At 34.8% G+C, this 25,654-nt stretch overlaps 3 protein-coding genes across 5 annotated transcripts; 1 reads left to right on the forward strand and 2 right to left on the reverse strand.

Annotated features, from left to right (window-relative positions):
- Nucleotides 1-1,085: 1,085 nt before the first annotated feature.
- On the forward strand, nt 1,086-10,304 carry LOC117912161 (coiled-coil domain-containing protein 93). The gene is given in 12 exon segments (XM_034826652.1): nt 1,086-1,251; nt 1,749-1,834; nt 4,359-4,475; nt 4,721-4,834; nt 5,082-5,261; nt 5,789-5,868; nt 8,193-8,232; nt 8,363-8,414; nt 8,417-8,469; nt 8,550-8,630; nt 9,645-9,767; nt 10,150-10,304. Coding segments are annotated over 11 exon segments (912 nt in total). The 5' UTR covers nt 1,086-1,251; nt 1,749-1,810; the 3' UTR covers nt 10,198-10,304.
- Nucleotides 10,305-12,464: 2,160 nt separating this feature from the next.
- LOC117912231 (gibberellin 3-beta-dioxygenase 1-like) lies at nt 12,465-14,768 on the reverse strand. The gene is made up of 2 exons (XM_034826743.1): nt 14,121-14,768; nt 12,465-13,848 (listed from the first exon to the last, which is right to left on the reverse strand). The coding sequence occupies exons 1-2, from the start codon at nt 14,603-14,605 to the stop codon at nt 13,266-13,268; spliced, it is 1,068 nt and encodes a 355-aa protein (XP_034682634.1). The 5' UTR covers nt 14,606-14,768; the 3' UTR covers nt 12,465-13,265.
- Nucleotides 14,769-17,989: 3,221 nt separating this feature from the next.
- Nucleotides 17,990-25,127, reverse strand: LOC117913395 (protein TIFY 8). Of its 3 annotated transcripts, XM_034828367.1 has the most exons (7): nt 24,552-25,127; nt 23,091-23,278; nt 22,791-22,908; nt 22,439-22,703; nt 22,242-22,329; nt 19,047-19,272; nt 17,990-18,677 (listed from the first exon to the last, which is right to left on the reverse strand). In XM_034828367.1, the coding sequence occupies exons 1-7, from the start codon at nt 24,811-24,813 to the stop codon at nt 18,586-18,588; spliced, it is 1,239 nt and encodes a 412-aa protein (XP_034684258.1). In that variant the 5' UTR covers nt 24,814-25,127; the 3' UTR covers nt 17,990-18,585. The 3 variants fall into 3 exon arrangements, with proteins under 3 accessions (XP_034684258.1, XP_034684257.1, XP_034684259.1); XM_034828366.1 differs by having other exon boundaries at nt 22,439-22,908; nt 24,552-25,126; XM_034828368.1 differs by lacking the exon at nt 24,552-25,127 and adding an exon at nt 23,700-24,311 and having other exon boundaries at nt 22,439-22,908.
- Between the last annotated feature and the right edge of the window lie 527 nt (nt 25,128-25,654).

The raw sequence follows: 25,654 nt of genomic DNA on the forward strand, positions 1-25,654 counted from the left end.
TCATTTTATATATTTGTATAATTATTTTTTAAAATGGTTATTAAAAAAACAAGTAAAAACAATAGAAAACAACTCAGAGATGTTCCATGGAAACACCTTATTTCCCATTCTAAAAAATAGTTCCCAAACATGTCCTAAAGTATCGCTCTCCTCTTATAATAGTCATATCAATGATGTAACATTAGTGAAATTGATAAAATGATTTTTACTGGATTTTTATTTGTAGCTTTTTCGTTAAAATTACTTAGTGTAACTTTGATAGTTTTTTAGATTTCGTTTAATATAGATTTTAGGAAGGGTTTTTAAAATTTTTAACACTTAACAAAATTTATCATTTAAATATTAAAATTATTAAAAACATTTTCTAAAATTACTATCAAACATACTTTTACAAATACTCAAAAAGTGATTCTTAAAAAACCAATTATTAATTAATTATGTAAAAATTCATTTAATAGTAATTTTAGGAAGCTCTTTTAATTTAAAAAATATTTTTTGAAAAAAGATTTAAATATTTGACAAAATTTAGAAAACACCTTTAAAATTTTTTTAAAAACGCTTTCACTAAAAACATTTTGAGTAAAACATGCATTAAGTGATTCTTTATTTTTTTAGCAATAAGAAAGAAATGCTTTTAACTTTTACCAAAATCACTCTAAATGACCATTTAACTTGATTTATCCCTTTTTCCAATAAATAAATAAATAAATATAAGGAAAAAGAAAATCACTCAATTAGGCCCACGATGACATATGATTATTCCATTGGTTGAACCTATCTTTGTAATTGGACTCCACCCCCACACCGCCGCGCCCCCCCCCCCCCCCCCCAAACCCCATGTTTAATATGTACATTTTTTAAGATTTTGAATTAAAATTATATCACATAAAAATTTTATTTAATGTTTTGGTAAATAATAAATTTATTTAATAATTTAATTAATGAGATTCATGTATTGAGAAAATTTGGGCCATGAATTGAAGTCGGGCCAGCCCAGACATTTCCAATTCAACGGCATTGAGGCCCATTCTGATGTTAATCGGGCGAAAACCGGCTCCGCTAGACTATACAACCGAGTCGAAGTCCGACCTTCGGGTTCTATTGCCGGGTTCTCGATCGTTCTGAATCGGCCGGTTTCGATCTCTTCCGCAGGTCCGATTTGTAGTTCTCCTGTAAACTCGCCCGGAAAAGCCATCGGACCTCAATCTGACGTCGTTTTGGAGGAACTAGTGATCCGAAGACAAAGTGCACGTAATGACCCTCTCTCTGAACTGAAATTTGCTTTGTTTTTTGCTCTCAATATCTGTAGAGATACCTTCAATTTGCTAACAAACGGTGAGTAGTATTTAATGTTTGAATTTGTGATCTGAATAATATTTTCTTTTGCATTTTCTCGAGAAAGAAATTGAATTTCAAAGGATCGTGTGGAACTGGGAAGAACACACGCCTTTCACTTAAAAGAATCCTTGAGCGAATAAATTAAAGCAAAACGCCTTTTCCTCCAACAATGTTCATGTATTGCTTTCCAAATTATGAATTACCCGGTGCCAAACAATTCCAAAATCAGGAATTTATTGTTAATGCTGTTTTGGGCTGGTAATTCGAGTTCAATATTTGTTATTTATATAGATTTTATAAGTAGGTTTCTTCTTATATTGCCATGAATTGGTTGTCACTTTAGAGGTAATCTCCTTGTCATATTGAACTGATGTTAGTTGGATTCAATTTCTATTGGAGGTGCACTGAAGTTGGCCTGAAGAAGCTCTAAGATTGTTCGGTGTAAATTTCCATATAGTGGCCTGTTAGCACAATGCAAGAAGCTAGGGAGGATGAGGTAATTGGCTTTTGTTAGAGATGAATAACATTCAGTACTGCCATAACTACACTGTTAGTTTGTGCTTTGTTTGGTGTTTCTCACTGCTATATGTAATATTTTTGTAACTACAGGTTATGTTTGGTTTCTGGAGAGTACTAAGGGAAAAAAAAAAACCAAGGAAAATGATTTTCTTATATTTGACTTTACAGTGGAAAATATGAAAGAAAATCAAATATAATTAAACTTAGTTAGAAACTTCTATTTTTTAAAATTATTTAATCTTTATGTAAAAGATATAAAATGAGTAAAATGAGTTTGAAGTAACATAAAAATAATTTATTGACTTTAAATTTATTTTTTATTTTCCTTAACTATGCCTTTCCTTCAACCTTTCCTCTCTCTTGTTTTTTCCCTTACATTTTCCCACAAGTTTTCCAGAAACCAAACATAGCCTTATTGTTCTAGGATTTCATAATGACCTCAATTATCCATTGGATTAGGATCATGATAGGTATCTAATGAAGGAAACCAGACTGATACAAGATAGCTATGCGAGAGGCTATCACTCTCCCACCAAACTCCCAGAACAGCCAGCTATCCTAACCAATTCCATATTTTCCTAGTTAAGCTATTCCAGCCTGTACCAAGACTGTTACACAGCCTATTCAAGGACTGTTACAACTAACTGCCATTTTGCAGTACACGTCTCTTCCCTTTTCTGGAATACACATAACATATAGGAGGCCTATCAGATTACTCTTAGGAGCTGAAGTCCCTGTCTCAATGAACAATCAATATAAACTTCCATTTGGAAGACCTCATGTTAGAATAGGAAAAAATATATATATTTCAGATTTTCCAATTCTGATGATGGTTGGGCAATCTACGAAAAGGTTGGAACAGGAAATGAGTATCTAAATTGTGATTTTTAAGATGATGGATTACGGAATCACATAGGAAATGCAATCACTAGTATCCAGCTAATTTGATGTAATTACCTACAGTTATCTTTGATTTGAAAAGAAAGGAAAAAAGAAAAGAGCAAATTCATTAATGAGTTTAATATTAAGATCAAACACCATTGCATATATAATACATCCAACCATTCTTCAATCCTTTGTGAGAGTTTTATTTTTCCTTATTTCCCCTTGCAATCGATTGTGTATTTTATTTTTTCATTTTTTTAATACTGAAACAATGAAAACAGAGAAAAAGAAACCCAGGAGGAACAGGAAGGGAATACTGAAAACTCACCATCCTTACTTGGAGCTTACCACTCAACAGAATCCCCAAAGAGATATAGAGTTTAAAGAAAGAAATCTTTATCTTTTACAGCCAAAAGAACTCCTCAAAAGACAAGGGCTCATATGTTCTCAGACGGAACAACCACCCAAGCATAGATTCCCAAATCACCTAACTCGTATTTTAAAAACCAAAATAAATGCTATCTCAAAGCCTTATTTGATGAAAAAGTAAATGACATAGATAAGACTCATAGAAGGATTGAAAATTCATCAAGGAAATTAAAGGAATCGGGAAAAGAGAGGGATTCTGACTTTTGAGTTTTGAGCATCCACAGTCAAGCAGAACAACTTCTAGAAATTCTGTAATAAAATTCACTGGGAAACGCCAAATTAAGCTTCCTAAAATGATTTAGAATCTTAAGTTATAGAGTTTTCTAATGGTACTTATCTAGCCATATTAATACCGGTTTGTCCCAATAATACCTCAAATGTGGTTCCTCTCTCACTCAAAGCTTAGAAAATTAATGTGAGGATTTGAAAGCCTCTTTGCTCAGGGCTTTGAACGATCATAGGGCACTCCTGTGTCAGTTTTAGTAGCATTTATTAGGTTAATATTATTTTGTTGAAAGATATTTCAATGAACACTTTTGCACTGTCTTAATTCATGCAGATGGTTCAGGTGGTCATGGAGTTTAGTGTAACTTAAGAACCAACTATCCTGAATGTCATTGGGCTTTTTGCCTTGTTTTATGTACATTTTGGTTCACACCTAGGGCAAGAAAGTAAAAACTTAATTGATAGGCTTTGATCATCATCTGCAATTGTGAACAGTTCCAGCTCTTTGTTGTAACTTGAGAACCAACTATCCTGGATGACATTGGGTTTTTAACCTTGGTTTTATGTACATTTTGGTTCACATCTAGGGCAAGAAAGTAAGAACTGATTGGCTTTGGTCCTTTTCTATGATTGTGGATGGTTCTGGCATTTTGCTTTGGAGTTTGTTGTAACTTGAGAACTGACTATCCTCAATGACATTGGGTTCGTTTTCCTTGGTTTTATGTACACTTTGGTTTGCACACATGGCAAGAAAGTAAGAAATGATTGGCTTTGGTCCATCTTTGTTATCCTGCATATCTGAAATATGCATACATTTGATTTTGGGTTAAGAACAGACCTTAGTTGATTCTATTTTGGGTTGAGGTCAAAATCAAACCAAAACCTAGTTGTGACGTTATTGTATTACTGCTCTTTGTGTTGTTTCTTTAACAAGATGCTAGTATTAATGTTGGAAAGCACAGGTTGCTTGCAATGAACATTCCATTAAAGAGAAGGAGCATACACTTCATCAGCTTGAGGAGGAGTTGAATAATCTAGAAAATTCAGTAAAGCTATTGAATGCCAATCTAGATGAACAGGTTAGTGAAATTTATTGTGGATTCAGTATCCTATAGATTCATATGGCTGCTTTCTATTTTTGATTCTTCATTATTTTTTTAATTTAATTTCTTGGTTGAAATCATATTTTTTGGAGGAAAGATAGCACCCATCCTCCTCCCTTCTAGAATTCCCTATTTTTGTGGTAGTTGGATCCATTTAGTTGCTTTTGGTTCCATTACCACTTTTAAACTTTTCTCCTGTTTTTGCCTGTGCTACCCTCCAGAATGAAAGAAAAGTCGAGGTTCTGAATGAAATGCAAGAGCTACAAGAGAGAATCAGTAAGGAGGATGCTAATACAAGTGTGCAGAGGTTGTTATCGCTTTTGAAATTATTGAAGGTGCATCATTTTCTTATTTGAGGTCATATTTGCAGCTTGTAATTTTTTTTGTGGACTATTGTTATCCTAGTATTTTAACTAATGTTATTGTCATATGATTTTAGTCTTGTCTGTCAATCTGATCTTTGAATCCGAATGCCATATGTTCAGCTAAAGCATGAGATTCTACTTGTGTCTTTTATTTGTTTGTTTGGTTTTTCAGTATACATTAAATCTGGGGGTTTCAAGCTTATTACTTTTTGTTCAGTCTCAGGAAAGGCAAGAATCTGATATCCAGTCCTGTCACGAAGCAAAACATTCCAAATTGAAAGCTGAGGTTGTTGATTTGGAGGAAAAAGTTGCAAGTGGAAATGGTAGTGAAAGTATCTCTAATGGGTTTGATAAGTTTTTACACAACTGCCTGGAGGAACTGAATGCAGCAAAGAGGGTACAATTTTATAATTTTATTGCTACCCTTGTAATACTCTTATATAGAATATCGAATCAGGTGCTCTTCTATAGCATTAGGATTGCATATTTTGTTTGGTTATCACACTTTCAGTTCAGTATTACAGTGTAAGAATGTCTGGCCTTTACATTTGCACATCTTTAGGTGGTGAGATAAAAAAAGAACACTATTGGGCAGTTTTTGATATAGCTATACTTATAATTTAGATGAAATATATCTGCTTAATGGGTGTTGAATGATTTCAATTACTGTAAAATACTTGCAGATTCTCCTAATACTTTCCCCCGTCTTTCTGTATCCTTTTGACTGAAAGGTTGTTTGCTTATCAAGTAAAAAGTTTTTTAAGGGCATGTCAATTTGAACTGAACAGCATCTTGATATCTTAGCACATCATATCCTTCCTCCAAGACTACAAGTTAAGTGTTTTTCTGCATCTTGAAGTAAAAGATGCGCCTAATTTCTTTGCCATTATTTATAAATGAAGAAATTGAGTATTCTTGATGTAGGAACTTGCGGGTAGACTAAGGGCAATACTATTGCTAAAGCGGCAGCTCGATGATGTACCATCACAAACGGAACTCATCCAGTATGTCACTTTTCTTAGCCATCCTTCCCACTTTCCTTCTGAACCTTTTACCATGCATGGACTTTATTTTTTCCACTATGTTAGCAATACCATAACCTTAAATGGAGTTTTATGAACTTATAACTGAATTAATTCTACTTATTAACAAACTGAAGCTCCCCCTCAAACTTGGAATTTAGAATATTGCAACTACTAGAGGTTTTTAGTTTTAAAAAGAGTAAACTAATAAGGTGTTTAGTGAAACTTAGTACTTATTATTTAATTACTCAAGTTGACTTTAAGTTAAATTATTTTTAAGTTGTATATTTAACTGATTAATTGATTCTTACTTTTAAATATTAAGATTGTTTTGTTTGATGAAGTGAACTTAATTTTTTTTTTCTAAATTATCAAATTGGCATATTTGCTCTCATTAATTTTAAATAATATTTACCTTCAGTGATCTTAAGTAATAAATTTGTTTGTTGAACATTCATATCAAAAGTATCCTATACATATAAAATAATTACAAGATATTTACTATAAAAAATGAGTCGTGGATGTGGAGATATCAATGTAAAAATAAAAATTTAAAAAAAAAAAAAAAAAACTCTCGCTGGATGTGAGTAAATAGGGTAAAAGAGATTTGGGATTAAGAATAAATTAATTATTTTAACTTGATACTTTAAGTTATTTTTATCTTTAAGTTGTAATATTAAGTTATGTTATCAAACATGTTTAATCTATTTAATGACTTAAATTAATTTTATTAAATCATATTAAGTCATTAAGTTGATTTACTTGAGGAATTGAGCTCTTGTAATGAAATATCCTAAAATTTTGGTACACAAAAATTCAGCACTGAATTTGTGGCACCAAAAAAAAAAAAAAAAAAAAAAACAAACAAACAAAAACTGCAGCAGATTACTGAAATGGTAAATTTCATCACTAGACCGATGAAATGAAGAATTTAGAACATTGATTTGATTGCTTGAAATCACATATAAAAAGTGTATATAATGTTTAGAAATGAATTAGCAAACTGCAGCTGAATTTGTCGGCCACATGTTCTGTGAAACAGAAATTTCAGTAATTATAGTAGAATGTTCCAAGTGTATACTCTGACAAATGCTGTTGCCACTCTCTCTATATGTTAAATATTGACCCTTGTTTTTCCAGATTCATCACACTTCCCTACATTGTGCAAAGGTATCTTATTCTCAATCAAATAAACATAATCTGATCTAAAAGTTGAAATTGCAAGTGAGAATGAAGTATTTGTCAGGTTTAATTGTTTTATCCCTTGTGGTTGAGTGAGCAGTTCATTTCTTTTCCTTACAATGTCAAAATAGATTCCATGAAAGAACAACAATATAGAATAGAATATCACATTCAAAAATTTCAGTTCTTACTTTTCACTAGACTACACTATTAATACCAATGATCATATACCTTATTGGTGGAGTGAACTTCCTAATTACCTTTCAATATCTTAGGGTAGACTTGCGCTACTATAACGATCTGCTCCCAACCATGTAGATCTTGTTCACTCTAAACTTAAAGGAACCCTTATAATTTTAAAACACGCCTACACAATTTAAAGGAGTTCAACATATATAGTGTAAGGAATTTTTTCCCCTATCCGATGTGGGATATCACAATCAACCTCCCTTTCCCCCTATGCAAACACAACATTCCCGTTGTGTCCTACAAGATTACGGGGCCAAACATACTTCCTTATTGGGGTCAAGGATCGATTCTGATACCATTTGTAACAATCTACTCCTAATCATGTAGATATTGTTTGCTTTGAGCCCAAAGGGCCCTTACAGCTTTAAAACACATCTATACAGTTAAGAAGAGTTTATACATATAACGTCAGAAACTTTTTCCCTTATCTGATGTAGGATATCACAATAACTCCTACATCGGGGTTGGGAATCAATTTATACCATTTGTAACAACCCACTCTTTATCATGTAGATATTGTTCGTTTTGAACTCAAAGAGGCCTTCACAACATTAAAACTTCTCTACACAATTAAGAAAGTTCATGCATGTATAGCGCCAAGAACTTTTTCCCCTATTTGATGTGGGATATCACAATTGTTGTATCTTGTGCTTAGCTTGTTTACTTTCTTTATCATGTGAGACACCATAATTTCATATGGCAGACAAATGTTTGGCTTTAAAAAGGTCTCCAGACTTCTATTTATTCATGTTATAATCCATTTTGATTCAGAAACCCAGGAACTGGATCTCTTATCTGTTTGCTTCATAAACCTATAATTTTTTTTTTCAGATGCTTCATAAATCTAAATTAAATTCTCAATTAACCCTCTGCAGATATGAACGGCGGTTTTCAGAACTCTATGTTCATATCCAGGTATGGAAGTGCTTTATGCCGTTAGTGCCCTTTATTTGTTCATACTTTTTGCTAACCCTGCTTCTTTATATGAATTAACCTCATATTACCTGTAACTATGACCAAACTGTGTATTTGCTCTCTGCAACAGGAAAAGCTTCAACAAACTCGTAAATTCTATGCTACTTATAATGCTCTTGTAGAGATAAAGAATTGATGTTAAAGGAAACATCCTTATTAAACTCAATAAATTCACAGGTGGGCATGTTCTGACTGCTATTGCTGATATTACTAATCTTTCTCATCATCTTTCTCATTTTACATGCAAACTTTTATAGTTTCAAGATGCTATTACTAGCACTGCTGGTCGCCTGAAGCTTATTAATTCCATGGAAGGAATTGTTAAGGGAGCTCAACAGGTAATTGTCAAATTTTCATAATTATTAAAAAATGTCATACAATCATCCTTTTGCTTTCTGTTCAAGATGCAAAGGAAAAAAACCACTCAGGCCTTGAAAATCTGGCAATTGTCATAAAGGAGAATTTTGCAAATTGACAATTGCAATATGTGCTAATGGTTGCGTGTGGTGCTGGCTCATTTTTTAACTTTCCCAAGCTTTATCTTCTATCAACATTTTCTATTTCCTGTGAATTTGTTGATTTTGATCTTGCTTCTTGTTGTATCACTTAAGAGGATCAAATATTTGTAACCACATGGTTCTACCTACATTGCACATGTAAGGGCAATTCAGGGATGAGATGTTGAAAAAAGAAAATTCTCAACAGAGAAGAGTATTGTTAGTTGGGGCCCAAGTTCAGGGCCCAAGTCCCAGATGATTGCAACAATAGAAAGTAAAATGCAGAAATAGTGACAAAACAATTGATTGGATGATAGAAACCTTATGCGATTTCAACTTTCTTGTGAAGCACTCATCACTAATCATCCTATTTCATGCTTTTTGGCCCAAATGAGCTCTTAGTACACATTAAGTGGTGGGCTCCAACTCTTTGCATTTGTGACATAAGTTAACAAAAATTTGACTGAAGGTGTCAAAAAGCTAGTGAATTTGCAAGGATGGACAATCAACTTGTTTAGCGCCTTGACTGTCGCCTGGTGACCCTATATACCAATCATCGTTAATCAGGCCTTGTCCTCTATCATTAGCAAGCCAGATTAGTATAATTCCTAGGAAAGCCTTCCATTGTTCTTATTTTCCTCTTTTAACCAAAAAAAAAAAGGAAAAAAAAAAATTGTAATTTTAGCTGGACCCAAATAGTTGGGAGAAGGCCGAGTTTTTAGTTCTAGAATTGTGATGTGTTATATTTCATTTCAAAGTATTGTAGAGTTCTTGGGTCTTCCTTTAACTTGTTGCTTTGTTTGTTTATGATGTATAAATTTTTTGAGAGTGTTTATGGCTGCATCCATTTCACAGAAACTGGAAAAGGTGCAACTTGGGCTTCAAGCAGAGCAGAAGGTATGTGATGCTCTCAAGGAGAGGCATGCTGCAGCAATTGCAGAGCAAAGGCGCTGCTATTCTCTTTTGAAAGCTTTCCAGGTAAGTACATAACAATGATGTTACGACTAATTTGTGTCGCTAACAGCAACATAAAATATCAAAAAGGAAAAACAGAACACCTATATTTTATTTCATCCTTCATCTTCCCATGGGGATTGCAAGGGTGGTGGCACTGAGTTAAGAGAACTTAAACCTGATTCTCACACGATACAAGTTATTCCCCCCGTTTTTGGACTGTTGAAATGATCCAATACCTAGTCTTCTGGCTGATGTGGATACTGCATTAGGTCCAGTGCAGAAAGTTATGACAATGGCCAATTTATCATTGTCATCATCACCGTTATTCTACCCTGTTGCTTGTTGCAGGTTTTTTGGTTGGCTTGTCACTGAAATTCCCTAATTGGTTTCTTCAATTTTCCAGGAGGAATGCACAAAGAACGAGAGACTTCAGAGGCAAACTTCCATGTAGAAACACACTCCCTCATATGTGAAGTTGTGTTGAAGCGCCATTGACATTCACAGGTGGTGTTTGTTTTTTTGGTTTTCTGCTGAAAGCAATTTGTTTTCAGAATTTAAGTTGTTTGTTTTTCTACTTTTTTATGACTTATTATAAATTTTTTATTAAATAGAAAAAGTCAAAATATGTAGCTTTTTCTAAATATAAAAAATAACATATTGATTTTTCTTTATTTTTTAATACTTAATAAAACTAAAATACTACAAAAATAAACAACCTAATATTTAACAGTATTAAGCATTAAAGTTCTATTTAGAATTAAGTATAAAACCAAACACCACCTCAAACTGAACCCACCATTCACTTGTAGTTTTAATCTTAAATTGCACGTTAGGTGAGTCGACCTATTGTCCTGAAGTTTTAAGTTGTAACACTCGGTTACATTAGTCTACCACCATCCCCAGTCTGCCTTTTCTATCTTGATTCTGTGGTTTTGAATTAAAAGCACATTACTTTCCAGTTATTCCAAGTTTTGAATCCATATGCAGAAAATTTGTCCAAGTTGGAACGATGTGGGAAGTTTCATAGTAATTATCTTCTCTGCTGAATTGATCCAAATGGTGGAATTTAAGTTTTGTAGAATTCTGGATCACTGATTACCATTTTCAATTCCACAAGTTTCAAACAGACGTGTTGGCATGGGAATAGAAATGAAAACGGACGTCAATCCGAATGAAATGTAGTGTTTAGGAGAAAGGAAAAAGTGAGAAAAGAACTTAGAAAATGATGTGTTCGGCAAATTCAAAGCAATAACCAGAGCTCATTCATTACTATTCCTTATGGTCATAACTCATGGTCAATAATTAACACTACTTGCTCCAAACACATGGGATTTCTTACATCGAATTAGTTAGGACTACTAACAACTTGATGGCCTAACTCAGCAACTTGACTAGTTGACTGCCTAGGAAACTTCATGCACTTTTGATTTGAGACTCTGCTTAATTCTTTAAGAAATCCTAGTTCCATGTCCACTAGAGAATGGAAAAATTAAAATTCTTTTTGTAGTGGATTTTGATTTATACAAGAATTTTTTTTATTATATTTTTTAATTTTAATTTAAACATAATAATGAATGGGAAACTTTTAAATTCTTTTTAACCGGACATTGAAAGTGTAAATTGTTAACCTAATCACACCACCGGCATGTATAAAGAAACAAGATATTTTAATGTGGTTCAATGATTAATATGATTCTTACGAGCATACCAATAGTCTGGCTCTTGATCACCTCTTAAGTGCAATTGCATTTTGATCATTCGCTCTCTAAAAGTAAAATCCTCAATCATAAGATGATAAAAATATAATAAAAATAAACTCGGCATTCAATAAATAAATAATATCTAGAGTCGCGGATTCCTTATCTATATTAAGACTAATTTAGACTTCACAATCCCCGATACTATTCCCTTAAAGAAAAAACTGATGAATTCCTATTGTCAGTACAAGTCTGAAGAATTTTGGCATGGTTATTTTCTTGCATTCGAGATGTATAAGAATAATTTGACACGATGACTTGACCTCATCTTTTGTCTTCTTATTTGGAGCAAGATTTTGCTTGATACATATAGGGAACAGACTAAAAATGATTTAGTTTGTCTTCTTCTTGAATGCCCAAATGGCCGTCCTTCACAATTTCTCTTTTCTTTTCATCATAACCAAACAAAGAAAGCCCACTGACATTTTGTTTGAATCTGCAAAAACATATGCTTACACTGTCCCACACCCAATTCTTATCTATACATATTAATCTTAGAGTTACTAGCACTTGATCTTGGTTTATTAGCACTCTATGGTCTACTCGCCTAGCTTTGTTTTGACGAATTCAAAATTAGCTGGATTTATTAAAATAGTCCATTTGTGGGTTCAGGTTAGTCAAGGGATGATGATGACTTGGATGATACGACAAAGTTAGAAAAAAAAGTTGAAATTCCCCGTGCCACCAAACCTCTTATACTTTTCCTGGTTCGTGGGCTAAGATTAACAGAAAATATCTTCTCTAATTTTTGTTTTATTGTAATTTTTTTTTTTGTCAACGGATTTGATTTCAGCTATGTTTAATTATCGAAAAATTTATAAAATGTCTGTTTTGTTTGATTATGGATGGAAAAGTTGATGGCATTTAATTTTACTTTTTTTTCTTTTCATGATTTTAAAGTTTCCCGATAATCAAACATAGTATTCAATCAATTCATGTCCTTAGCAAGCAATGTTCATACTTATCAATGGGGGGTAACGTGGTTGATGAAGGACGATGCACATGTAATGTAGCTCTTTTACAAAGACAGGATTTGGTGGGTTTGGGTGTTTGGGAGGAAAGAATCTTGGTCACGGCACATGGACAAAGTTTCATCCCTATAATTATCAGAAAATATGATTAAAAAAAGATGGGTTTTTGGATAACAAACATCCAAAAAGGGAAGGAAGAAAACACCTCCATTTATCACATGTTCTGCATCAAATCTGTGAGAATCAACAACATGATTCAGCAGAGGAAGTAGAAGTAAGAAATATCTTTGTTTTTTTGGGGGGGAACTTTTTCCTTTAGTGAAAATATCATGGTCCTTTATTCTGAGGGAGATGTCGAAGACTGAAATGTAGGACCAAATGCATTGGCGGTGATGTGAGGAGGGGCTGCGTTTGGACTTATTGTAAGGTAATTGCAGGCAAGTACGCAACCATGGATTCCTTCCATGTGAAATAAGCTGACAATTTTTCAGAAAGAAAGATGGATGATTGGAGAATCCCTGGGGACCCCCATCTTTCATATGTTTCGTCCATGACTGCTGTTCTCTAAATCTAAATCACTGTTTTGATCAGGTTCTGAGCTAGATATCCATCCTCCATTTCCCCCCTCTTTTCTTTTCTTTAACTCGAGTCCCACAGTAGCATCTCCAAGGAAGAAAAGAAAAATATTAATTTCATGTGATTTTATTGATTTCTTTTTTTTTTTTCAAATCTCCACCTCCACCCCCTCCTTTTACATCATCATCATCTTCTTCTTCTTCTTCTTCCTCTACTCATAATCTTAACAAAGAGAGTGCCTTCTCCTTGTGCTTTTCCTTTAAATCAACGTACTCCTTAACAGACACTGATCTATAACGAGGAGCCACTACTTGCTGGCCGGAACTCACAAGATTACAGAGAGGTGAAATCAGGGAATCAGCTGGAGGGCCATAGAAGTATGCGAGGGATATCCGATGCTCCGCCTGGTTCACCACTGCGCGGTGAAGAACACTGGGGTACCGACCATTAGAGAGTATATGGAGGAGATCTCCAACATTGACTACAAGTGCACCTTCAAGAGGAAACACTGTTATCCACCCAACTCCATCTCTCAAGATTTGGAGGCCGCTTGTGTGGCTTTGGTGGACGATGGTGAATAGCAATGAGTCTGTATGTGGGGCTAGCCCCATGGCTCGGTTAGGGTCCGGGCATGGAGGATATGAATTCAGCTGCAGTGCAGTATTGCAGGCCTTGCGGCCACGCTGAATTGTAGTCGACCGGTACTCTTCTTTGGAGATGTCCAATGATTCTAGAAATATATGTAAGAGACTCTCTGCAACTTCCTTCATCTTCTTCTGATAATCTTCCATGACATCGCTGTTGGAAAAACAAGAATGAAACTATAATTAATTGAAGATTTGTACTTAATTCAACTAGAACTTTCTCGCTTGAGCTTCAAATTTTCAGCTCAATGACCTCGAATACTTTTATGAAATATTTAGTAATTAATTCCTAATTAATCAAATATTCATAAATATTAATCTAGGTAAGAGACATAGAGCTAGTTAGCTTGCAAATGAATGATCAGTTGGATTAGGTTAATTTCTTTGTATACACATAGATACGTGCATGGAAGTGCATGGAATTACCAAAACCCTTTGTAGTCATCAGGCCAAAGCTTTCTAGCATGATCAACTGCAGACCCCATGATGGTGAAGCCTTCATGCCACATGAACTTGGGATAGAACGGTGATATCCGAGCTTGGCCGTAGCCGGTGCCTCCACTGGGGAGGCGTAAGGCCTTCATCTTCTCATGAGCAGGGAGAGCGAAGAGGCGTCGAGTCTGAGACTCAACATCATCGGTAAGCATAGATGGGAGGCCATGGCTAGTAAGTTGAAAGGCTCCCCATTTCTCACATGCATGGCCAACAAGCTGAGCAGCATTGGGGTCCATAAGGTCGATGATGGGTATGGAGAACTTTTCGCCAGGGTAAGTGGTCCCAAATGGGAAACCATCAAAAGCAGGCCACACGTGAGATTCAGGTAGAGAATGAACGGAGGTGAAGTCCAGGGGGATGATATGGTTGAGGGGGAGAGGGTTGTCCCTAAAGACTTGGGAAAGAGTAGAAGCCATAGTGGGAGGAAGAAAAGGGGTTGGGTTTGCTAAAGATTTTGTGTGCCAATGAAAAACATTGATGCTGTGGCTGGGAAGAAATTAATAGAGGGACTTATTATTGATATGTTAAAGAAGAAGGGTGTGGGGTTGGGGGTGGTTTCGGTTGGCACTTGGAACAAGCGATGTTTGGTAGTGATTTTTGGAGTGGAGGAGACAGAGGAAGAAACAAAGACCACACACACATATCAAGTGTTGTGAGGCATCTTAGAATTAATAAAAGAGTTCTCATGTCTCATGCCTTGTTTTTTTCTGCTTTTGCGGACAAATAGACATGCTTTGTCCTCAAGTGATGATCAAAAATTAAATATGGAAAAAGGAAGCCACCTCCATCCACCTCCTGGGACATAGGCTTTTTCATACTTTCGACTTCCAAGTCCAACATCTGGATCAACAAGAATGGAAACTTTTGTCCAGTTTGATAATTATTTTCCAAAATAGTAGTAGAATAAAAAATAAAAAAAAAACAGAAAAACAAACATATTTAATAACCCAAAAACATCAAACATGGTGTTTTTAGAAACAATTTTTTTTATTTCCTATAATAAAAAAATTATATATATAAACAGAAAGCCTAGTATTTTCAAAGAATATCTTTTAGTTATTTGCAATTGTTTTTACTTATTTTTTTAGGATTTTTTTGAAATAATTATATAAATATGAAGAATGATGAAAATATAATAATTATTTTTAAAATATAGAAAACATTTTAAAAGTATTTTGGGTTTCCAAACAAAAATTTATTTTATAAAACATTAAAGAAAGATTTTCAATAATCATCCTCAAAAATTATTTTTCATAACTGTTTTGGAAAACAGTTATCAAATAGAGCCTTAGTGATATTTCTTTAAAACAGTAACATATATATCATCCCATTCTTCTTCACAACATCAATTTAATTTTGAATTGACAAAAAAAATACTTAACTTAAAAGGTAAATTGCAATATCAACTTCCACTTAGAATTGACCTCCTTAGGTTCAAATCCTCTATAATACTCCCAAGCTTTTGTTAGTTAATAACTAATCTCCATCACCACAAAGAAAAGGACTCATCCAATGGATTTACATCTATTATCAATGGAACTTTTTTATATAATGAGTGAGTGATAGGCTCCAATTGTTGTTAGGCATGCAACAATGTTATTTCCCATCAAAAAAAATGATCTTGGAATGAGTATGTAACATCGGAGATGATTAATCATCCGTATAAACCTCGACATTAGTAGGGTCCCGAGGTGGATATGTTGTGTGGGATGGATTAAGCTCTTGGTTAATTAAGCCCCAACATGAATATGACTAGTGTGACATTGAGCCATACAGGCAGTTCATACTTCATATCATCCCCACATAATGTTTTGATCAAAGAGTTTCCTTCTCGGCAATGACACATTGGTTGGTCCACATAAAGTACTTAAAACGGGTGAGTTTAGCTGGATGACTAAAATTTTATGCTGCCTCTTCCTACCAATTACCAACCCTTGACCGGTTGCCCTAAAAATCATTTCCACATGTACAAACAATATCAGGACTTGCAAGGGAGTGGAGGGCATGGGAAGTGGGAAATTTTTGGTGAGACCCAAGTTGTGGCCAATCTCATTACCTGTGTTTCAATTTGACTTCTAATTTTTTGGAGGTTTGCAAGGGTCCAAAAAATACATTAATAGGGAGGGTGGCCGTATTTTCCATATCCTGAGGTCAAGTTGTGGTAAATTGCTCTTAAGAATAGTCAAAGGCAAAGAGATTTCTGGAATCTGGGTGGTATCTTTCTGAGTATATTGTTGCAAGGAGAAGAGAAAGAGTGCCAAAAAGTGAAGCATGGACTTAGAATTGAAGATGATGAAACACAAAAGCATAGGCTAATGGCTTCTTTAATAATTATGGGTTCTGAAACTTTTATCATTTGTTAGATTCCACATTTTGTGTTGATGAGGATCTATTCATTAATTTATGGCTATAATCATGACCATGGGAAAGCTTTGATTATTTTGAACCATGTAAGGAAAATTTTAAGTGATTGGTCCCATACCATTTTCAACCTGCAATCTTAATCCTTAATTTGTGTTGCAAAAGAAATTGATACCCTTTGATAGAAAGTAGGGGTGTGATTTGGAGGAGTTGATCGTTTCAACTCAAACCTAACTCCACTTATTGGGGAACTCAACAATCTAATTATGAGTTAAATTTTTTTAATCTAAATTCCATTTTGATTGAATTTAAATTAAAGATCGACAACGACTCCAACCACTCAAATCTTATTTAATATTTTTATAATATTTATAATTTATAATATCTTATATAATAATATTTATTTTTAATTTTTTAGATTTTTTTATAAAAATATCACATTATAATTATATTATATTTCTTTTTTCATTTTTTTTAATATATATGAATTTATTTTTATTTTTTTATCTATTTTCTTTAAACTTCGTCTCATTTACCATTTAAATATTGGTATAAAAATTTTATAAAAAAAAATTATAAATGAATTTTAAATCATGTAACTTAATCGTTTAAAAGTGAGTTTGATAGTATTTTTACTAAAAGAGTGAGCATAGATAATTTTTCAACCTTATAAGTGATTTGTCAAATACTTGATTTTTCTTCAAAACACTTTTTAAACTAAAGTATTTTTTAAAAATATTATCAAACAAATTCTAAGTTTAATCTAATTAATCGAAACTTAGAAAAATGAGAATAAGTTGAATACCTTATATCAGATATCAAAATTTATTATTTCTTAGTCTATTTGACAGATTCTAATAAGCATTTTTAATATTTCTTATAATTAAAATTTTTTATCAAAAGAGTTATTTTCAAATATTAAAAAGGGTAGAAACATTTCTTAGAATCATCGCCAAACAAACTTTTAATGTGAATTGAGTTCGGGTTAGTTATCAACTAGACCTAATCGGTTCATATTTCAGTTCTAGATAGAGAAGAAAAAAAAAGACAAAAAGAGAACCTCCATTTTTGTTGTGGTATCGAATAAGATAGTTTTATTAAGCATAAGACATCTAATTTAACAAGCAAAAAAAAGTGATTCAAGAGAAATATGGTTGGATGATAATAAAGATTAAGAGGATTGGACATAAGTTGAGGATAAGAGATATATGATCCGAGGATAAAATATAACCTCAAAAGTGGTAACATGAAAATGTGATATGTCTTGTATTCATTCAACCTACATGGACAAGATGTAGTAGATTTTGGACTACAAAGCAACCATATCAATTCTAAGACTCGGGTGGGGGGCAGGAGGGCAACCCTGGCCCATCTCAACCCAACCTTAAATACCACACACATTTACTTACTTAACATACCCCACTGGAAAGCAATTCAGATTAGTCATCAACAAATCAATCTCATTCCATAATGTTTCAAACTGTATGCATAGAAATGCATTTGCTAAATCATTCAGACAAGAGCTTATAGTCATCCCCCACCATTGAAACGAAACCATTTAGATTTCAGAATGGGATTTCCATTCCTTAAGCACAGTATGAGATCTCACTGAGATGATGACTCCTTGTGACCTTTGAGCAGTGCCATATCACAAGAGCACCTCGAAAACGCTTGGATTGTTCAGATATGCTGTCTTTCTCACACACAAGTTGATGGTCACAGTTTAATTGGCCTCTATTTTGCAATGAAACACAAGTTCAACAAAAAGAAAGAATATTCAAATTTAAAGAGACAAAAAAATGACAAATACTAATCATAAGCAGATGTGAAGTTCATAGCATTGTCTCTGCTTGTGCCTCGGACTGCCTAATCAGGTCTATATAAACAAAACAAGGAAAACCCCAAGAGAAAAAGAGGCCTAAAGGATACCAGAGACGGGGAAATGAACAAAAATAAGAGAAAACAAACTCTTTTCTTGCCTCAAAAGGCTATCAATAGAACTGAGTTAAATAAGGCTAATCCAGACTCTTCCACATCATACCTCTCTTCTTTTTTCTTCAGTACTGGGTTCGGCTGCTTTCACTGGATTTCTTGTATCTTTAGGTATATTGACACCTTGAGGGGCCCCTATCAACCATATCCCACAATTGTTATCAGCAAAATATTCAAGAGGAGGATTCAGTAGACACATGAAAATGAAATGATTTGCTATCCATGGCATTTGAGCATATAGATGCTTTACAAATTTATGTCATTACCATACTTGCTAAAATGATCATTTAGGGAAAAGAAAATTGTATTTGGGAAGGGTAATGTATGGAAGCAAATAAGATCTATTACCAGTGACATGGAAACAAAAATAAACTCATTAATGTAAACTAAAATTGAATGATTTCATTTCTCATCTTGATACTTGGGTCAAATACCCACTCAACAAGAATGCAACTAAATGGGAATGATCAAGCTACATACTTGATGATAAGCTTAGGGCATTACCTGTCAGCGTCAAGATTCGGTCACCAGAGCCATACCCTTGACTAGGATTGCCAGTGAGAGACAACCTTCCTCGAAATTCCCTCGGGAACATGGAGTTGCCAGCCATACCAGTTTCATTATCTCCATTGGGTGTGCTTTCACCAACTGGTTTCACAGTAGATTTTGGAGAGTAAGTCGTGGACCAGGATCCTCCGTTTGATCCAGCTAAGGCCATTATTACATCTGCCTGAAACAACCCATGACGCAAACAGTGGTTGCGGTGAAACATATATAATGTATGTGTAAGCCTGAAACAGCCCATGATGCAAACAGTGCTTATGGTGAGCCATATATAATGTATGTGTAATCAGTTGTACAAAGAACCTAAAAGTCAAGACCCCACAAGGCCAACAGTGGTTATGATATGCCATCTATGATTTATTTGTAATCAGTTTCACTAACTACGTAAAATCAAAGAAGCATGTATAAAATATCCACACAATTTCTCTCTCCATAGACAAAGACAAATCAGAGTAGAATATACTTTCTTTATGTAGAATGAATAATTAAAATCCATCACTACATACATCATGTGTCTTGTTTATTAGTTCTTCAAAGCTAAAACATACTTCTGTGAAATTACTACAGAATTGATCAGAAGATACACATATTAATTCATATAGATATCTCAAATATCACTTTGAAGAAAGAGAGGAACCTTCAAAACCAAAAACTTATAAGACAGTAGAACTCAAAACCACTCTGCTCGGAGGCCAAGCTCTCTCTTTTCTTTTCTTTTTCTTTTTTCCTTCTTTTTTCTTTTTTTTTTTCTTTTTTTTTTGAAAATCTTGAACTAGAGATGGGCAAAATTTTACAATGTATATAGGACTGGTCCAATGAATTGAACAAGATGTGATAATCTCAAACTTCCCCCATGAATGCAAAACATGGTAAATACTAAGGTAAGCATCTAAGCATGTCATCACCATCATATGCAACCACAATCATTATAGATTTTTGAAAATATTAAGGTATGACAGATTGACAGTGTTTCGAATTCTATCACCCCTTTTGTTGTCTAGTTATCACGCAGCATGATACTATCTACCTTCATTGGCATGCTATCAACAAATAGCAGTTGTGAATCCCAGAAACATACCATATGATATACAGTGGTGGGAATACCATCACTTGTACAATTGTTAATGATGATGGAGTGAATTATTTAAAGCACTGTTTATAAGCTCTAATAAAAACTTTTACCTTGCAGAGTGGTGCAACATCAAGCCTCATTCAAAGAGAGCACCCAGGCATGAGTGACAACTAGATTACCTAGATGGGATGATGCTGAGACCATTATAAAGATAGTTAGATGGAGATCAGGTAACTTATTGGGAACTTATCATATCTGTCATGGCTCAACAAAAGTAAGGATGGCAAAGGGAAAGAGGTTAAGAGTTTTAAATCTTTTTGACACCTTTTCGGAATCATTGTCATCGACTGACATGGTGGATCTAACACCATCCATAATAGCCTTGTCAGGGAGTTGGATGGTGTTGCTGGCCCTTGACAACTAGCAAACAACATCAGAAGTTAATTGATTGGTTGGAGACAAAATTGTTCATAAAAGATGGTCATTCGACGTTAGTTGGTTTCATTGATTGGTTGGGCTCTCGTTGAGGGTGGGGATATGAGAAGTTAATTAAAATGCTTGCTTACTCTTTCAGTAAGTCAATTGAAACTGCCTTTACACATGAAGTCCAAGGACCATGCAATAATATTGACCACCAGCAAATTTTGGCAATATGCGCGGGTCACTTTAACTGTTCCTTTCCCTCATATATGTGGCCAAAAGGCCCACGACATCCATAACACCCCTCCACTCTTCCTTGTGGATGAGCGATTTGACATAACTAAGCAACCAGTTTTTATTGGCTTTCGACTTTCAGTATTCCCTGATCTTCATTCCTAGTATTGCTATACTTAAATGTCCTTAACTAGTCCCTACAGCAGTCTCATTGACTATGGTTTGTAAATCCGCCCATGAACAGTGCAAAGAGATGGTGTCTTAATGCTAACTTCTGATATAAGGATATCATGACTGGAAATCACTTCTTTCTACTACTAATCTTGAGCTACTCCTCCACTGTACACTTCCTAAAATAGGGCCAATCGACTCAATCTATTTAGCTAATACGTTTTTTCTTCTAAAACAAAGGATATCATCTCACCAAGGAACCTATCAAATGCCTTTTTAGTTCAATGAAATACCATATGTAGAATATTCTTCTCCCAAAAACTTGTCACTAACCACTTAATTTCTTTTAATAAAATTAAAATTTAAAAAAAAAAATTAAACACATACACCCGTTCCATTGTTGATCTCCCACACAAGAAACAAGAATGACTAGCTAAGACCATCATCTCATGTAACAGTCTTACAATGCTCTTTCTTAATGGCTCATAACTTTGACTTATATTAAATAAAATCATTGGCAAAAAAGGAGGTAATGTTAAGGGTACTCATCCAATTGCATGAACCTACAGATATGAGGCATGAAATGAGCTATAGACACTCTTTCATCATGTCATTACTAAAACAAAAATGACCAATAGTAATGTAGATAGCCACTTAGTAATCTAACAAATAGGCTTCCAGGGTTTAGTAGAAAGAATTTCAATAGTCCTATTGGCAAAAAAGAGATCATTTGGCTGATCTCAACTCCCAAGTATTTGGGATTCAAAGATCTTTTGAGATTAGTAAATTCACATATAGACACTCTTTGATTTTGTTAATTGTCCAACACTGAAACCTTGTAAGATTGGGAACATGACGGTTATCTAACATAATGATAAATGTTACTCTTACAACAGGAATCCAAATGTAGGATATATTCTCAAAAAAAGTACTGCATTCCTCCTAATGGATATAACCAAATGTAGAAGTCAGCATTAGGATTACATTAGAGCCAAATAAGGGTACAAGTAAGCCTAGAAATCTGGGTACCAGTCTAAACTGAATTGCTTCTGCAGTTCCACATATAACTGGAACTTAAGATATTAGGCAAGTGAATTGAACAAATTGGTATGAATCATTCAATTCCCTCCTTTATGTTATTCACATACATACACCAGTTCACTTGTGTTAAATATGCAGCAGGAAGCAATGATACACAGAGATGCCATCTATCAGTCACAAAGAGCCAGAAAGCAAACCTTGTTTGGGTGGACATCATCAAAAACATGAGCTTGACCACCATAAAATATAGTCATCTGCCGACTAGAAGATGTCGATCCAAGTCGACTGCCACCAACACAGATTACAATGTAAGGCATCAATGTTCTTTCTTTCCATAGCATAACAATTGGAACGGAAAAACACAGAAGAAAACAAACCGAATTATGGCATTCACCTTGGAGCAGTAGAAGACTCTGGCTCCAAAATATGAGTCCTAGACTTTGGTCTGTTGCCACTTGGCAGCAACCCAGATGGGTTTCTCTCAGAGACACTGCCACTGGCATTGGCAGTAATGGAACTCAGGATCCCAGATCCTTTAATTCCAGTTCTAGAACCTTCATCAGCAGCTGGTTGGGATAAATTTGAAGGACCAGCATTGCCAGAATTAGCATCCTTAAATCTGTTTGGAGGTACTTGATGCAAGAAAGGAGCAAATTGACCTGCACGCAGAGGGTACTGCACTGTGGGGTTCACATTCATGGTAACAGATCGATCCCATTTGGAAAGATTGACATCAGTTCTACTACCAGTGGGTGGCTGTAATATGAGGGAGGCAGAAGTTGGCCTCAGCGACTGCATACCCAAGAATAGCTCCTCATCACTGGACCTCCTAGGTCGATCTCCTCCAGTTCCATTCCGAAGTATCTGAATTTGAAGCATGACTAGAAATATGAGAATATGAATGACTAACACCCATCTGAATTTAAACATGAATAGCACTGTCAGAAAATATGAATAACTATCAGTCTATCACCATATGTGGGTTTCCTTCTGCCAATCAAGAATTGAATTATAGGAAAACCATGAACAATAATGTTAATGCACACCTTCATCAAGTGTGAGCTCTCAAGAGATTCTGGTCCGATTTGAGGGACCCCATCTCTTGATGACCCCATAAAAGAATCAGAATTACTTCGCTTACTACCCGCAAGCCGGTTGCTTATCTCAGGCCCAGAAATATCACTCTTTGGCCCATAAAATGGAACTCCATCAAAATGATCTCCAGCCTGTCTTTCTACCAAAATTTATGAGAACAGAATCAAACTTCAATTTTAATAAGAGAGACAATTGAAATTAGGCAGTTCCAGGAACACACTAACAAGTTAAGCTTTTAACAGTATTCATCTCAATCTATTGACAGACCAAAACCCAAAAGAAAATACACATATCACAATCAAAACACAGAGGGGGTTAGAGAGGAAAAAGATATGATGAGTCAAATTTCTTGGTCCATAGCAAGAAGATTTAAAAGGAAATCATAAAACCCATAATATGTATACATTCAACTTTGTTAATTCCTTAAAAAGGAAAAACAATAATAAGGTCCACAGTATAAATATATCCATATCCAACTTTGTCAGTTCCATGAGGCAGCAAAATCAAGCAATGACACTACCTAAACGCATTTGCAAAATTCTATCAGAAATTTGACATACCCATGTAAATAAACAACCCCAATTAGGATCCACCAGAAAACAAAAGCACTCTCAAAGACTGGCACTTTCAACAATGCGAATACAATTACAACCAGCAAGCTTCAGAGTTGGTCATGCCCGACTATTTAAGTACCAGATGAGATAGGCAACAAAGGATTAGTGTTATCAGAAATAAATGCCCAAAATATAAGCAGCAGCATCAAGTGAATAAAGCAAGTTCTGAGTATGTTTAGCTCCCTGGGAAGCAGCAGCATCAGGTGAATAAAAGCATGGAATGGATTTGAAAAGCCCATCAGAGAAATACTCAAAAACAAAACTAGGGTGGAAATAAAAGAAACCTGAAAACATAGAATAGAAAAGCGATCGCAAGTTTAACATACATATGTGAAAAGAAAAAATAAATAAACTTGATGGAGTGAGAGAGAAAGACAGACAGACAGACAAACAGAGAGACAGAGAGCCACAAAGCTACCAAACCCATTAATGACCTCACTGAAACTACTCCATAACCAAGATACCCACCCCACAAAGAGAGACACGGAGAGAGAGAGTTTCTACATTCTCAGATATCGAAACTACCCATTAATCTATGGAGAAAAAGAAGAAAGATTACTACATCACAAGTAGGTCTCGATAGAGAGTTTCTACATCACCAAGTGAAAATCAAAAGAACCCATTAAACTAGACTCAATAGTCTTCGTTTGTCAAGCGTTTTCAAAGCAACTTTCGGTCTTTTGAAAGCCCAAAAAAAACGCATTTTCTTCTCAAAAGCTAGAAAAAACACTAGCTTTATTTCAACTACCAGCAACAATAAATTGCGAACCAAAATGAGGGGATTTGAAGAGAACTCACCCGAACCCAGATCAGAGGTGGTGGAGATGGGTCCACGGCCACCGCCGGAAGAAGCTCCGGCGGAAGCAGAGGCCGACGGCGACGCTTCCGAGCGCCTGGCATCGCCCCCATGCCCCACAGTCTTGGGAGCAAAAACAACAGGCGAATCAGAAGCACAGCTCATACCCAGAAAATCGTGAAAAATTGGGTTCATTCCGCTGCCACTGGCTGTACCCGTATTATTGGCAATGCTCTTACTGTGACCCATCCTCATCACAGCCATTTCATCTCCACACCATAGTGTTGATAGAGAGAGAAAGAGCACGAGTTTCAGAAAAGATAAAGAGAGAGGAGAGAGAAAGTGAAAGAGAGACTTTTTTGGGGGGTTGTGGAGAGAGAGAGAAAGAGAGCATTAAAAAGCAAAAGCTTCACAGTGGCTGCTGTTTCAAGTTAATGGGGGTCTCTGTGTGACTCCTTACACTGTTTTACTATTCTCCCTCTATAGGTCTTGACACTTCACATATATATACACACACACGCAGAGACATGTGTGTGGAGAGGTGTGTTTTCTGGCAGTTTCTTCGTTTCTTTCACCCACACACAGAAAATGGAGTTTATGGCCAAAGTAGTTTATTTGTAAAAAAAAATGATAAGAATAGTATCCATTTGAAAATATTTGTCAAAGTAGTCTTCTTTGTCCACGTAAGCATCCACATGGATTTTAAGTGTATAAAACCACCGTTGGTGACTGTGGTTTTAAAACTTATAGAAATTTCCTTAAAACCACAGTTTGTAACTGTGGTTTTACAATTTCTCTTAGAACCACAGTTACTAACTGTGGTTTTAAAAGAACTATCCTTAAAACCACAGTTAGTAACTGTGGTTTTACAATTATTTTTAATCCTTCCCCGTTTTAATAGTGTTATAATTTTAATATTATTTTTAAAATATTTTTTATCAAAACAACCATAAAACCACAGTTACTAACTATGGTTTTACAATTTCTCTTAGAACCACAGTTAGTAACTGTGGTTTTACAATTTCCCTTAAAACCACAGTTACTAACTGTGGTTTTACAATTATTTTTAGTCTTACAATTTTAATATTATTTTTAAAATATTTTT

Source organism: Vitis riparia, chromosome 4 (genome assembly GCF_004353265.1).
Source record: "Vitis riparia cultivar Riparia Gloire de Montpellier isolate 1030 chromosome 4, EGFV_Vit.rip_1.0, whole genome shotgun sequence".
Lineage (NCBI taxonomy): Eukaryota > Viridiplantae > Streptophyta > Magnoliopsida > Vitales > Vitaceae > Vitis > Vitis riparia.

Bases quoted from the DNA above. Each gene is read 5' to 3' on its own strand.
- LOC117912231 (XM_034826743.1), bottom strand. From the start codon at position 14,605: ATGGCTTCTACTCTTTCCCAAGTCTTTAGGGACAACCCTCTCCCCCTC. The intron at 13,849-14,120 runs GTAATTCCATGC...TTTTTCCAACAG, and splicing joins GATGACTACAAAGGGTTTTG to CGATGTCATGGAAGATTATC.
- LOC117913395 (XM_034828366.1), bottom strand. From the start codon at position 24,813: ATGGCTGTGATGAGGATGGGTCACAGTAAGAGCATTGCCAATAATACG. The intron at 22,909-23,090 runs GTGTGCATTAAC...CTTCAAATTCAG, and splicing joins AGAGCTCACACTTGATGAAG to ATACTTCGGAATGGAACTGG. The intron at 19,273-22,241 runs GTTTGCTTTCTG...GGGTTGTTTCAG, and splicing joins ATGATGTCCACCCAAACAAG to GCAGATGTAATAATGGCCTT.